The 14,943-nt window shown below is 40.2% G+C and overlaps 1 protein-coding gene across 1 annotated transcript; it reads right to left on the bottom strand.

Annotated features, from left to right (window-relative positions):
* Window positions 1-1,011: 1,011 nt before the first annotated feature.
* Window positions 1,012-14,938, bottom strand: rhot2 (ras homolog family member T2). The gene is made up of 19 exons (XM_074663630.1): window positions 14,747-14,938; window positions 13,942-14,000; window positions 12,466-12,547; window positions 12,323-12,366; window positions 12,080-12,133; window positions 11,946-11,998; window positions 11,565-11,673; window positions 10,329-10,430; window positions 10,116-10,214; window positions 9,919-10,027; window positions 9,703-9,823; window positions 8,133-8,217; window positions 7,890-8,035; window positions 7,663-7,763; window positions 4,543-4,673; window positions 4,357-4,437; window positions 4,144-4,266; window positions 3,780-3,982; window positions 1,012-2,120 (listed from the first exon to the last, which is right to left on the bottom strand). The coding sequence occupies exons 1-19, from the start codon at window positions 14,781-14,783 to the stop codon at window positions 2,003-2,005; spliced, it is 1,857 nt and encodes a 618-aa protein (XP_074519731.1). The 5' UTR covers window positions 14,784-14,938; the 3' UTR covers window positions 1,012-2,002.
* Between the last annotated feature and the right edge of the window lie 5 nt (window positions 14,939-14,943).

Below are 14,943 nucleotides of genomic sequence, written 5' to 3'. Positions count from 1 at the left end.
ATCAAGTGTTTTTGGCTTATTTTCAGTAAAAAATGTCTTTTTAGACTCAATATGAGCCACATTCACCTAAATAGTCCAGAAAAACCTGCTCAGAATTAATCAGACGCTACAAACCAACAAAAAAACACCATCATCATCCTACGGAAGCGTATCGCATTCACTTGAAGAAAAAAAAAAACTCAGGTTTTTCAGAGTATTTATTCTTCAGTTGGTTTTTTGTGGTAATTAATTTAGTTTTGCTGATTGATACTTTTTATTGTTTTGTTTTAATTTTTTCTAATTTTATGAGTAATTTTTTTGTGGTAATTAATTTTGTTTTTCTGATTAATATTTTTATATTGGTTTGTTTTTTGTTATAATTTTTTCTCTTTTTATGAGTAATTTTTTTGTGGTAATTAATTTTGCTTTTCTGATTAATATTTTTTTTATTGGTTTGTTTTTTGTAATAATTTTTTCTGGTTTTCGTGGTAATTTTTTCCTCCTGTTTTTAGGAGTAATTTTTTTTTTCCTGAAGTATCCAGCTACTTCGAAATCCCGCAAGAACCTCAACCTGCTGTTTTTCGTGGTAGAAAATTAAGGATAAGGCATATAGCCTATGTGCGGGACACAGGAGCCACCACACATCCACGGGAGTCGTCTGCAGGTTGGAGGTTCTCATGAGATTTCGAAGTAACTCGATACTTCAGGAAAAAGAAAATACTCCTAAAAACAGGAGGAAAAAAATTACTCATAAAAACAGAAAAAATTATAACAAAAAACAAACCAATAAAAAAATATTAATCAGAAAAACAAAATTAAATACCACAAAAAAATTACTCATAAAAACAGAAAAAATTATAACAAAAAAACAAACCAATAAAAAAATATTAATCAGACAAACAAAATTAATTACCACAAAAAAGAAGCATAAATAACTCTGAAAAACCTGAGTTGTTTTTCTTTTCTTCAAGTGAATGCAGTACGCTTCCGTATCATTCAGATAAAGCAGAAAAAAAAATCTTACATCCATGTTGTCATCTTTTGGGAAATGTCCCCACTCAGTCGGCTCTTTTATTAAGCATCTAAATAAATTCAAGTAAGAAAGCAGCCGCAGTCTAAAAGTCACAGAGGTGTAGTCTGCAGAAATCCTCAGCTGATTAAAGCAACATGTTTGACTCATGAAGGAAAACGATGGCAGATTATGTAGCAAGGTCAGAGTGTGCGCACAGTGTCAGGTGAACAGAAAAAAAAGCACAGATTGACAGTTTTTCTCAGCCTCAGTTAAAAATCACTCTATTTCTTTTTGATTGATGACAAATTAAAAATCACTCCACCAGATTTCTCATTCTTAAAGTTTTCTTGGCTTCATATTAGAGTTCGAATGCATCAGCGAACGTTTTCATGCACACCTCTCGCTGCTAAAACCTTTTTTTTCATTCTCAGGCAGACATGCTCAAAACAACCTGTTTGCTGTTGGAGATATTTGGCAAATCTGAAAAGATCATCTCGTATTTGCTGCGATCAAAAGGAAGAACTGTTCATTACAGAGCTTGGTCAGCAGCGCGTCAGGAGGTCTGCTTTGTGAAAAACCGCCCTTTGGTTCTTCAGTCGACTCCGTTTGGCATGTTTTCATATGGAGCTCAGGAGACGCAGCACGTCCTGGTTATAAACCTCTGAGCGTCACACTGAGCAGACCATGGAGGGGGTAACGTGGGGCTGGAAGCGGCTGTCTTCCTCCTCCCTCCCATAAAGCACCTGTTTGGACATGAGCAGTTCGTCATGTTATGCTCCTCAGGCCGTCTCGAAGCGGCCTGGGTGGGCGACGTAAGGCAGATAAAGCTGGGCTGACTCAGAGGGCAGGACCAGGACAGGAAGTCAGACGCTGGGACCGTCTGTGGTACAAAGGATGAGGATGCAGACTAGGTTTAGTTCAGACTGCTGTGGTTCTGGATCAGGTCTTGGTGGTTTGGTCTTGATGGATGGATCGATGGAGTGTCAGGGCTGAACAGCAGTTTGTTGTGGATCATTTCACTCTGACCACAGCTCTGTAGATGGCGAAGCCCAGGACTGCGACCACGGCTGAGCCCAGTGCGACTCTCAACCAGAACGAGGAGCTACTCAGGTCTGAACCGTTCAGGTTTCTGTGGATCAGAGAGAAAAACACCAGTCAGGAACAAAAAACAACAATGTTCATCTACACTTTGCTCTCTGGTCTTGGTTTCATGTGCCGTGCACTCTGTGTGTCAGCGCAAGTTACGGTTTAACACGTGAACTGCGCCTGTAGATTCTGTAAGTATCACCAATAAATCTCCATGACTCAAACGCCAACATCAACACTTTGATCCTGCACAGACGTGAACGTGTTGATGAGTATTTATCTATTCTGCTCTTGGAGTCAGGTTGGCACTGACGCACTGTTTGAGACCACTCGATCATATCAGTGATAAAATTTAAATTTAGTTGTTGATAACAGCTTTGGTTTCTGTTTTTTATTGCTCCTAAATTTAGATTATTAGACGTGTATGAGAAGTCAGAGCTTTTGGTTGCTCTAGTTGCTCTATAAATGCAGAATGCGCACATTTTGGTTATGTCAGCAGCTAAATACAAGGTGAGCTACATTTCCTTTAGAAGTCTTCGAAATAAAAGTAAGATCGCAGCGCTTTAGTCATGGCTGCTTCACAAACTCACTAACCCATGCATGTCAAAATCAACATGTGTGATGGTTGACTATCGGGGGTAGGACTCAATAAGAGGTGAACTTTCGTGTTGTAGCTTTTAAGTTTTAATTTGGGTCCTCGCCCAAAGGAAGCAAGAGTTAGAAGGTGCCCTTGCCTGTACGGTCTCTGAGCTCTAATTAGACCCCCTAAATGTGCTCAAAAACTCACCAAAATTGGCACACACCTTGGGATCACCAAAAAATTCAATATGATACCAAACTTGACCCCCCACATCCCATAATTAGCCCTCTAGCGCCACCTAGGCACACTTAAATGGCCCTAGCAGCCAGTAGGAATGGCGTCAAAATGTTTGTCTCATTGAGACTCACAAAAAAGGTGGGAACACCATGGCCCTATCTTGCACAAGAAGCCAGTAATTTGCCTTTTAAAATAAGATTTTGCCAATTTTTACCCTTTACGCAAAAATTATCTCCTCTGACACCATAAGTGGTATCGACTTGAAATTCGCTCACATGACAGACTAGACCCTGCTCTACAAAAGTGGAACGGGACTTTGACGTCTCAGACCCAGTATTCGAATGACGAGCCCTTGAATTCGGTGAACCCCACAGAAGCCCTCTCAGCTCCCTCCATTAAAATACATAGGATTTCTCATCCCTGCCCATGCAGGCTGCCGCATTTGGGCCTCTAGACAAAAAAGTAAAAGTCGTACTGCTTTAAAAAGTCATGGATGGATTTCTGACAAAATTTCCTACAAAAATATCACATTTTTGCACAGATTTGGGTAAAACTGTGGTCTCTGTAAGGAATTGTTTCCAAAACTTTTGTGAATAAATTTCATCATTCACTCTGCAGCAGTTCCGTGATGATGTCACAGTGATTAGGAGTTCCGTGATGATGTCACAATGATTAGGAGTTCCGTGCAGCTGGTCATGTGACTCAGCAGAGGAAATAATACATGGAATCAACTGTTATAGCTCTAAGAGGGACAGAAAGGGATGAAACCCTAACAGTGGAGGTGAGACACATTCCCAGAAAAAAAATACTGTGACAACCTTAAAAAATACTGTGATATCATTTTTTTGCTATGCCCTAACAGCAGCATGTTTGGAGCGAACGTACGGGTACGTGGCCGCCCAGGCCAGCTTGCTGTAGATGTTCTTGCTGGTGGAGTCGTGGTGTAGGCTGGAGAAGGGCAGAGGTGGAGGCAGTCGGTGTTTATAACAGAACTCAGCCGGGGTCATCCCGTGGAACTGCTTGGCTTCAGGAAGGTCCACCTTGGAAGCAACCAGCACACATGGGATGTTGCTCTCCATGTAGTGTTGCTGTGGAAGAGATGAGAGTGTGAGTAAAAAGAAAAGTCTCAACCCTGAAATCTGAAGAAAGTGAAAAGATCGTATTTAGACAACTTCAAGATGAATTCAATAAACCCTGATACTTTCTGCTAAACTCTTTAACTGCTCCTGCAGTTGTTGAACAGACCTACCTTGTATATGCTGGCACAATAGTCGAAAGAATGAGGGTCACTGGCGTCATACATGAGGCAGGCAACATCACAGGAAGCGTCCGACGCCTTCAGGAACTCCACCTCCACATCGACCTCATTGAGCTGCACGAGGGGAGGAGAAGCGTGGATCAGGATTAAGTCAGGGTTTAGAGATCAAGGGTGAATCTTCAGATCAGGACAGGATCCACTTACGATCAGGTACTTCTCCTGCTTCGAGACTTGGACCGTGTTTATGGCGTAAGGGGAGAAGGCACTGCTGGAGGTTTCTTTATTCTGCAGGTGGAGGAGAAACAGTCAGCTCAGAATAATCCACGCTGATGATAATCTCGTCAAAGTTTGATGAAGCATTCAGCTCCAGAGGAGCAGGCGCTGGCTTACTACTACACTGCGGCCCAGGAAGGCCTGGAGGAAGGCGGTCTTTCCGGTTCCACGTGGTCCAATCACCTTACAGAGGAACACAGACCGCTGCGTCTGGCATTTTTCTAGGTCCACCTCTTTCTCACGCGTTACTGCAGACGAAGAAAGACAAAAACACAAACACATCACACAGAGCTCTAAAATGTTAGCATGAACAATCATAAACTTTCAGTTTTAGATTTTAAAGTGTTTCTACATGCAAAGTGAAATCAGGAACGGCTGAAATCATGGAAGGATGTTTTCTCCCGCTCCTGCTTCTGTTATGCTCAGTTTGTGTTGGCAAACAGGGCATGCAGGCTACAGGTAAGTCATTAGAAAACATCACATGACCTAACCTGTTTACTCCAACAGATCTAAAGCCAGATGTCATCAGCAGACAATGAAAATCACCAAATGAATGGTTGCAAAAATCAGACCTTAGTTGTCAAAAGCAAAGATAAATTTATAGGAAAGCATTTATCCCAGACTGAATGATGGTGGAATTTATTCTGAGTGACTTGAGGCTGAGCTAGAGTGACCTCTAGTGGCTGTTTTATGAATTACACCTTGAAAAATAGAAGTTAATGATTTATTGAAGCTGCACCTTACACAGTGTGTTTATCAAGCTTGTGTATCAAGAATAAATGTCCTCTTATATTCAAGCGTACAAACTAAAATTATGATAATAACAAAAGTTTTTCTTTGAGGGTTTTATTTTTGGTGTACCAACAAATCATCCACACCAGGGGTCCTCAGACTTTTTCAGACCATGTACCCTTTTCAGGTGGGAGATTTTTCCAGGGACCCTCTCATCACTTAATAGCAAAGTATTAATACCATGTAATAATCTAGTAATTTGCAACAATAGAATTTTAGGCTGGATTGACATTTTCCAAGTACTTCAGTTTGTAAACTTTAAGAAGAAGTTGACTCAGAGGTGTTTCTTTTCTGTTTTTGCACACGATGAAGCAGGGGTTACCAACCTTTCTGAGTCTGAGGGCTACCTCCAAGGAAAATGAGTGGTACATGGGGCTACTTGTCTGAAACAAATTTCTTGAACTAAATGGCTTTTTGATAAAGTAATAATGACAGTAGTTGAAGTAATACTATGTGGAGAGACTGCTCATTTGTCAATGTTGAATATTCCACAATTATTATTAAGGATTTACACAACAATCTTGGTAGGAAACATGTAAATTCTTGGAAGGATAGGCACATAAAGTGGTTGTTGCGGGAATTGGTGACCCCTGGCAACAATTTCACAATCATGTCAGACTTGATCTCATGACACAGAATTACTGGGGGAGGCAGTATCTCAGCCTGTAGGGACTTGGGTCTGGCACCGGAGGGTCGTGGTTCAAATCCCAGCATGGACCAAGAATTGGAATTGGGCTGATAACTGCAGAGGTGTCACCATAAGTCTTTTTTCACACATTTACAATTATTTTTAAAGGTCTCATATTATGCAAAAATCACTTCATTAAGTCTTTAAGTGAAATGTGTGGGTCTTTGTCTTTCCTCCCAGCCCACAAAATGTGATATATGTGAATGGTAATGACGAAACCTGTACTTAGTAGAGCTTGTGAATGTAAAATCCTGACCTAAAACGAGCTGTTTGGATTTTAGGGATTTGCCGACGTCAGCGATTCCCTGATTTGACCAATCAGGAGCAAGTCTGACCTGATTGGTCCACTGGAGCAGATACCCCTGAGCCCCCTCTCCAGCAGCGGGGAGGGGAATGCTGAAGTTGAAGAGCCATCACTGCTCTGTTTTGGGCTACAGCTACATAGTTCCATGCACAAGCTTCCCATCTCTGAAGAAGACAGACTAAGTGTCTAGAGTTCATTTATCAGGAAATGTTCCAGCTACACTCAATAAACTGTGCATGTGTGTGCTAGTTACTTCACGGCCGACTGCTTTTCCAACTTTGGACAGTCCAACAGAGGGCTAGCCAATAGACTGGTCCTGAATCCAGGCGCATTACCAACCATCCTCCAACAAACCTGGGACCCTGGAAATGTGAGTGTTTTAAATGCTGTGTGCTGTGGAGCAGATGGAAGAGCTTTTCCTCAGTGTCCCCCCTGTCTCTGTGTTAGCTTCAGGATGCTAACTTTAGCTGCGGTTAGCCTGTTGTTTTAGCCTGTAATGTTACGGTAAACGAGCTTCTCTGTTTTCTAAACATTGTGCACTGGGAGCTCGTGGCGCCGCTCTCAGGGATGTGGAAGAGCGGGGCGGTATCAGCGGTGGCTCATTTACATATGAAGGCCACGCCCACTAAATCAGAGCGTTCTGAACAGAGGGGCTATGAGAGCCTGGAAACAATGCTGCTGTGCTTGATTTATTGGCTTTTTGGACCAAAACATGTTACTACCATTTCATGAAGACATCAATGATCCAGATTAAACTGCAGAAAAGGAGCAGGACATGGGACCTTTGAATTATTTGATGGACCCCCAAGCTATGGTTCGTGGACCCTTGGGGCCCTTGGGACGACCAGCACCATGAATCAGTGACACACAGAAGCCAGAAACCAGTCTCCCTGTTAGATAACAGAAGTCTTTCTGTCCTCACACATCTACGGTGCAGTCGACTAAAAATGGCTCACCTCTGGCACAGGGTCAGAGTGTGTGATTAGAGGCAGTCAGACACATTACATCACTCTCTCCCATCTTGTCAAAGCTTTCCTCGGTGAGCACCCTCAGTTAGCCAGGAGTTCACAGACAGGTCATCAGCACAGAGACACTACTGACATACTGTATACACACCCAGCCAACGACGGGACGGTCGTTATCAGTGAAGTCAAACTTTAAATGACGCTGAACTGTGAACCATCTTCTGAACCACACACTTGACTAAATATGTTTTCACATGCAGCCTGTGAACACACCATACACACCGGACTATTGCTTTACATCTCAAGGACACATGTATGTAAATCTATTAAGACAGAGTTAAATCCACTAATCCTCCTGCAGCACTTCACTATGAGGCTGAGAGTTCAGTTAACAGAGGATGTAAACTCTGCTCTATAGGGGGAAGCTGTGACCATTGTCATTTACATGCTTTGTGATTTCAACCGTTAAAAACATGATTCACACACACCTGTGATTGCGTCAGTCTGTGACTCCTGCTCAGTGAGGATTGGGTAGCCTAGGTATCCCAGGTGCTCCAGGCAACGGTGGATATCAAGGTATGCAGAAAGCCTGTGTGTGGAGGGATCGAAAACATGTGATCTTGAAGCAGTGCAGAACAAAAGAGTGTGCAAACACGGAAAGCTGGTGCACGTTACGTCAACTGTACAACACAAAAGAGTCCAGCGAGACACTCACGTCCACTGACAGAGGAAGCCGTGGTTAGAGATGTAGCCCTCGGCTGTGGTCGGGACAGTCATGTAGACATCTGCACCCCATGGCATGTACGGACACACGCAGAAGAGGTTTTTCAGCTCCGCCTGTGACAGCGCCGAGTCTTTGTCCTGAGAAGGGAAACAGATCACATTTAAGACACATGGGAACCCTCTGTTATAATTCAGTCAACTCAGGAAACACCACGTGTCTCAGACTGCCACTCACTTCATCGTACTTGTCAAAGAGTTGCTGAAGGAACTGGTAACCAAAGCTATTGAGCTCTGTGGTGCAGCCAACGGGGACTCGAAGTCTGCAAAAACAAATAAAAAAAAATATTTAAGAGTTTGGACATTTCTGAATAGTTTGATCAAACAAACAAGACAAAAGATAAAGCAATGATTCAGATCTGATTAATCTGAAATCTCGCTTGTATGGTGTTTCTAAACTTGCTCTATCGATAAGCTTCTTAAAAAGGCTCAACACCCAACGTTATACGGATCCTGATACGGACAGAGCCTTCACGTGTCATAAACATAGATTAAAGGCTGAACCGTGGGTTAAATGCTAAAACATGAGCTGAAGGTTAAACATGGGCTAAAACACATGTTAAAGGCTAAAAAGGGCTAAGGGCTAAAACATAAGCTAACAGATAAAAAACAAGCTAAAACACAAGCTAAACACTAAAACATGAGCTTAAAGAGAAAGCTAACAGCGAAACACGGGTTAATGGCTTAAACATGAGCTAAAGGCTAAAACACAAGTTAAAGGCTAAAATTTAAGCTACAGGCTAAAACATTGGCTAAAACACATGTTACAATGTTGAAAAAGGGCTAAAGGCTAAAACACAAGCTAAAGGCTTAAAATTAAGCCACAGGCTAAAACATGGGCTGAAACACAGGCTAAAGCCTAAAACACAAGCTAAAGGCTACATCTTGAGCCGTAGGCTGAAACACAAGATAAAGGCTGAAACACAAAAAGCTAACAGCTAAACTCAGCTAAAGGCTAAAACACAAGCTTAAGGCTAAAAATTAAGCTACAGGCTAAAAAAGCGCTTTGACACATGTTAAAGGCCAAAAAAGCACTATAGGCTAAAACACAAGCTAAAAGCAAAAAAAAAAACAAGCTACGGGCCATAACACAAGCTAAACACTAAAACATGAGCTTAAAGAGAAAGCTAACAGCGAAACACGGGTTAATGGCTTAAACATGAGCTAAAGGCTAAAACACAAGTTAAAGGCTAAAATTTAAGCGACAGGCTAAAACATGGGCTGAAACACAGGCTAAAGCCTAAAACACAAGCTAAAGGCTACATCTTGAGCCGTAGGCTGAAACACAAGATAAAGGCTGAAACACAGGCTTAAGGCTAAAACCATAATCTGCGTTCATTTTGTCTGTATTTTTTTACATTTTTATAAAACTTATGGATACAGACTAAATGGAGCCGTACCACCAGAAAGCAAGGGGGCAGTGTTGCTGTTACTACCTGATACACAGCTTTAGGAAGATGTGAAGAAATAACAATGGAGGAACTTTGAGATGTAGTTAACAGCTTCACCAACCACCGCCTCCTACAGCACTGCCTCCATTTTTGTCTCTTTTGTTAGCGCTACATAATCAATAACCCCTCCACAGTCGGCATGTCTGTTTTTGAGTTTGTTGCAGTCATAACATTTTTATTCTGACTGCCCCCCCCTGGTGGATGTTTTGGTTAACAGCAATGCCAATGCTAAGTAAAAACTGAAATCATCCTGCAGAAAACAGAGAAAGAGATCTCGGAGCAATAAGATCAACATACTCAGGGTAAAGGTAGTCATCTGTTAGTTCCAGGTTGTCATCGTAGCCGAACTTCCTGAGGATGGTCCACGTGGTTTCATGTCTCCCTCTCTGGATAAATAATGTATTCAGGAACAAGAAACCTGCAGAGCAGAGATGATATGTGGACATTAGCTCAGTACGGCCTTACAACAAAAAGGTGTCAGGTTGCATGATGTCATTCCTGATTGATGTTTACCGTTCAGCGTCAGCCCGTTGTCCTGCACTCCGTCGCTGGTGTTCTTCCAAACCACCGTCTTCACGTCCTCTAAGGCTTGAGGCGCCAGAGGATTCCCAAAGCAGGATTTCTACACATGAGAGAAACGTGTTTTTCATTACAGATGAAATGCTGAGAAAAATAGTGAGTGTGAAATGTTGAGTGAAGTTCCCCGGTACCTGAAAGCTGTTGAGCTCAGCGTCACTGAGGATACGATCGTTGTCCTGGTCGGAAATGTAGAATATTCTGCTGAGGGCTCGGACACACAATGGTTTTAGCTGACAGGGGGAAAAAAATAAGTTGTCACATATTATTTGACTCATCGTTTGTATGCACATCAGAAAGAGACGGGTCAGCTCCCAAGTGAGCAGCTGATCTCCAAAAAGGCTGACCTGCTTGTCCTCAGGGTCGTAAAGAGGGGCCGTGGGGTGAAGAACGGCCTTCTGTGCATAGTAGAAGAGCTCCGAGATGTTTTTCAGGTTCTTTGCAGAACACTTCAAGGAGAAAAAAGCAGAGTAAGTGTTTAGACACAAGGTTTGATAAATAAAACTTAGCATGTGTAGATTGTATGTCAGGGGTCTGCAACCAATACTTTCATAGGAGCCATGTTGCCTCAGCTCACCTGGATTAAAGTTATTCAGGAGCCACAAAATCTACTCAATCTTCACAATAAAGACAAAAAAGTGTCTTATGGTTAAAATCTAGTGTATGACTGTCCAAACAAGAAGTTTATCTAATTTATAAAACTGAACAAATGATGTGGTTTGTCAATTAAAAATAAATTTGCAAAGAAAAAAAAAAGTATTAAATTGCGAAAATTTAAAAAAGGGATTTTTTTTACACTTGCAAAAATTAAAAAAGTGACATTTCAAAAATTTGCAAAAAATAAAGAAGTAATACTTAAAAACAGATTTTATCAATCTGGTTAAAATATGAAAAACCTAATTAATTCATGACATTTCCATTTTTTTGTTTAAATTATAAAGTTTTGCACGAAAAAAATCGCAAAAAAAAAAAAAAAATTTTGCAAAAAAAAAAAAGTAAAAAATGTGCAAATTAAAAAAAAAAATCTGATCAACTTCAAAAAAGCTTTCAAACAAACATTTTTATCAAAATTTTCAGAGCCAATGGTTGTAGACCCTTGCTTTATATGTTTGTATCCTAACAGGTGTGTGTCTAAAAATGCAAAAACTTTTAAATTAAAAAAATTTGAAAAAATTAAAAAAGTTTTTTTCTTTACATTTGAAAAAATTAAAATAGGAAATATTTTTTCAAAAAAATTGCAAAAAGTAAAAAAGTAATATTAAAAAAAAAGATTTTAAACATAATTGATTCACAACATTTCCATTTTTTGTTTGAATTCCAAAGTTTTCCCCCCCAAAAAATCAAAATTTAGCAAAAAAAAAATCATAATTTTGCGAAAAAAAAAATTGTTAAAAATGAGCAATTTTTTTTTTAAATCTGAAATTTCAAAATTTGCCAAAAACTTCTAAAAAATCTGAAAGCCAAAACTTTTTTCAAGAATCTTTAGAGCCACTCGTTTCAGACCCTTGCTGTACATGTTTGAATCTTTACAGGTAAGTGTGTGTCAAAGTGTAGCTAGAAGCTGAACACACACACGTACTGACCTCTACACACGTCTCAATCTCAGAGAACTGGTTCATGATGGGGAGAATGGTTTCCATTGAGCTCCCACAGCGCAGGTCAGACTTGTTACCCACGAGAATGATGGGAATTCTGGAGACAGAAAGAAAGCCAGGATGGCAAACAACAAACAGATTAAACTGCCACTATGTGTTGTGCTTAAAAAACGCTTTTCAGACTAAGTTACTCTGCAAGGAACAGCATTTAAAGCAGTCACAGCTGCAACAGTCTGTGCTGGGAATTTGGCTGAGAACAGGCTCAAATTCCCAGACTTCCTCATTTGCCAACATCACACCTGTAAACATTTGGAAAGGGAGCAAAGTCCAATGCTGTAAAAGTACACAGAAAAAAAAGGTGATACATACTTGTTGCCTTTCTCTGCATCTCCGTTGACTAAAGGGATCCATTTTGTTTTAATCTGAAAAAAAGCGTCAGTGTGAACTTCCACTTTGTTGATGTGTTACACAGAAATACACTGAGCCAAGCTGCAGGTTGCTACCTTGTCTATCGTGTCCTCGTTGGTGACATCGTACACCACACACACCACGTTGGCCTGCGAGGGTTGGAGAAAGACACAGGGTATACTGATATAAAACATTCAGTCTAAGACATAAATACAACATTTAGGGTGAAGTGATTTAGCAAAGAAACCCTGCAGGTTTTACATGGCTCAGATATTAGTTTATTAGTCAACAGTTAAAAACAGAGGACATCCAGGATGAGTGGAACGTGACTTACTGACCTTAATGATCTCATCTCTCAGGACTTCATCACTCTGCTCTTTTTCTGTTGAGGATAGAATAAACATAAAGAAGCCACCTTAGCTATGGAGCATACACACTCATGATATCAGCTGATGTGGGGCTATTTCATGTTGTGTATTACCTGTGTAGTCAACTATGTGTGTGGGCACCTTCTCTGGGGTCACATCTGCTGGGATGGTGATCTCTTCAGCTCGGAGAGGAACCTGTTAGGTTATAGACAGAGATGGGTCTATTTGGCAATAACAGGGTATTTGCTGAATTCCTGAGGTTAAATTCAATACCTTTTTAAGACTTTTTAAAAACCTTTAAAAACTTTAAAGACCTTATCGTGACTGTAAGCTGTTGTTAGAAACCAATCTTTGACAGTTGTAGTTTGCTTTTTGACAAAAATTAGGTAAGCTGAGGAGGAATAAAGCTTTAAAGAATAAATGAAACTAAAGGCAGGTTAATTGACATTCCCATTCCCACAAAAAGTAACAGAAGTTATTCAAGGCCACCTTGGAGAAAAACAAACAAGAATTTATTTTACCATTGTCAAAATTTAGGACATGTGTTTGAGATTGAGTTATTTGCTTTCCATCAGTGCTACAAAAACTACTGTAGGAACTGAGTTTGTTGTCACATTAGCCTACGGACATGTTGGGCTGCTAGCGCTACATTTAGCCTGGGCCTCACAAAATTACATGTTTGCTTGTTGCATGTCTCAAACAACAGTGGTACGGAACTTTATTGATAAATACCTTATCTCATAGCGTTGTTTCCAGTGTAAAGGTGATTTTAACATAAAAAAATGTGTTCAAAAACAACTGAGATCAGGGGAAGCTGGGGAAAGCTTTCTCTAAATCGTAAGAATTCAAGATCCCAGGTTGTCAAAAGTCTGAGAAATTTTCTCAGGAGGCTTAAGAAACCCTTATGATCTAGAGAGAAATATTTTGAGATGCTAAAGCTTTTTCTAGATCCTCACGCTGGTCTGTGATGAGTGTGACGAGCAGAATGATCGTCCAATCACCAGGTGTGGTTATTTTTGAAGGTTCAGACCCTGAAAACATTTTCCAACCAGATGGACTATTTCCTTGACGGATATATAGAACCGTCTGTTGTGTCAGGTTAGTTTGTAACAGACGCAAGGAGGAAAATAAATATTCATGGATACGTTTGGAGTCAAAGCTTGAAAACCAATAAAATTTAATACTTCAAAACATTAATTTTCCCACAACTGATTTATCAACTTTTAATACTTTTTAAGACTCTGCGGACACCCTGAATAATCACTGGAAAATGTGTTCTAGATATAAATATATAAATTATCTACAGTAATAACTAACAATAATGATAAAAAACACACAACAAAAAAAAATCTGCTAAGCCAAAACATGAACAATATAACAGTACAACAATAAGTGATTGAGTAAATGTCTGATGAAATGAAATACTGCGTTACTGAACTATAGTTTGACTGTTCTACAACTGTAACTCATATTTCAGAGTTATCACAATGCAAATTGAGCCACTGAAGCAAATATGGAAATTTTAGCAGCCTGAGCAGATAATGAGGCCCAATGCAGGTGTAAAAGGATGAAGCATGCCTCCAACTCACCTCCTCTGGAAACTCCTCTCCTACTAAAGACATGATGAGGGAGGTCTTCCCCACCTTGGCTGAGGGAGGAGAAAACAAAAAGATGTTTACAAAGGGATCACAGACTAGTTATGATATAGATCTAGACATATACATCTCTGTACATTACAATGTTTTAGTGCTCTGGTGTTTTTAATACTCTTTCTTTAAATTGTTTATATTCACTTTGTAAAACTTTTACACATATTTGACTCTTAAAGAGCCCCACTTAAGAATTCTTATGTGTCTGGACAGTTTGTCCATGTACAAATAGCTAATTAACATGTTTCTGGTGTGAAATGTCTTGATTAGTTACGTTGTTTTAACGGCTCGAGCGCTAACTGACTACAGCTAATGCTCAGCTAATAGTGGGCTAACCAAAACTAGCACTTTCTACATGACTGACAACATTAAAGAAAATCATACACATATATAAAAAAGTGTGTGGTTAATATATGGATTCTCATTCAACCCAATTAAACTTAAAAATACTAACTTTTTACTGCGGTCAACGGCGGAATTCTGTTAAACGTATGTTCAAATGTCACTTTTTTAAGCCAAGTTAGCTTGGTGTTAATGTAAATTAAATGAGCACTAACTATGTAAAATATTAAACTCATTAAGGAGTAACTGCTTCATACACTATTAATTTGTGAGAGATGTTTCGGCACTTTACCACCAGGAGTATCCGAGGTAAATACAACTACAAGTTAGCAGCTAACTAAGTTAGCTTCCGCGGCTAATGTTTGCTAGTCTTTTAGCTGTGCGTCCAGTTCGGTTAACTTACGTTCCCCCAATAACAGAATCCTGACGTCCTGTTTCATGTTTCCTCTCTGTGTGAAGGACAGCCCGACGCGCTGCACTGCTACAGGGACATTTATCTTTCATTTGAAAGTCAAATTTCTAGCTAAAATAAAATGTGTGCCTCCCAGCAGCAGCGCTCTGCACCCAAGGTGAAACCATACTGTTCCGGTTCAGGGAGAA

The sequence above is a fragment of the Halichoeres trimaculatus genome, unplaced genomic scaffold (genome assembly GCF_033239565.1).
Source record: "Halichoeres trimaculatus isolate MK-OKI-2021-1 unplaced genomic scaffold, fHalTri1.1 fHalTri1_scaffold_23, whole genome shotgun sequence".
Classification (NCBI taxonomy): domain Eukaryota; kingdom Metazoa; phylum Chordata; class Actinopteri; order Labriformes; family Labridae; genus Halichoeres; species Halichoeres trimaculatus.
This window is presented reverse-complemented; position numbering and strand designations above follow the sequence as displayed.

What these genes read in the sequence shown, in the direction of transcription:
- rhot2 (XM_074663630.1), bottom strand. Translation starts at nt 14,783, where the DNA reads ATGAAACAGGACGTCAGGATTCTGTTATTGGGGGAAC. An exon ending in CAACGGGCTGACGCTGAACG is followed by an intron (nt 9,824 to 9,918) that starts GTAAACATCAAT and finishes TCTGCTCTGCAG; the next exon opens with GTTTCTTGTTCCTGAATACA. An exon ending in GCCTGGGCGGCCACGTACCC is followed by an intron (nt 2,121 to 3,779) that starts GTACGTTCGCTC and finishes TCTGATCCACAG; the next exon opens with AAACCTGAACGGTTCAGACC.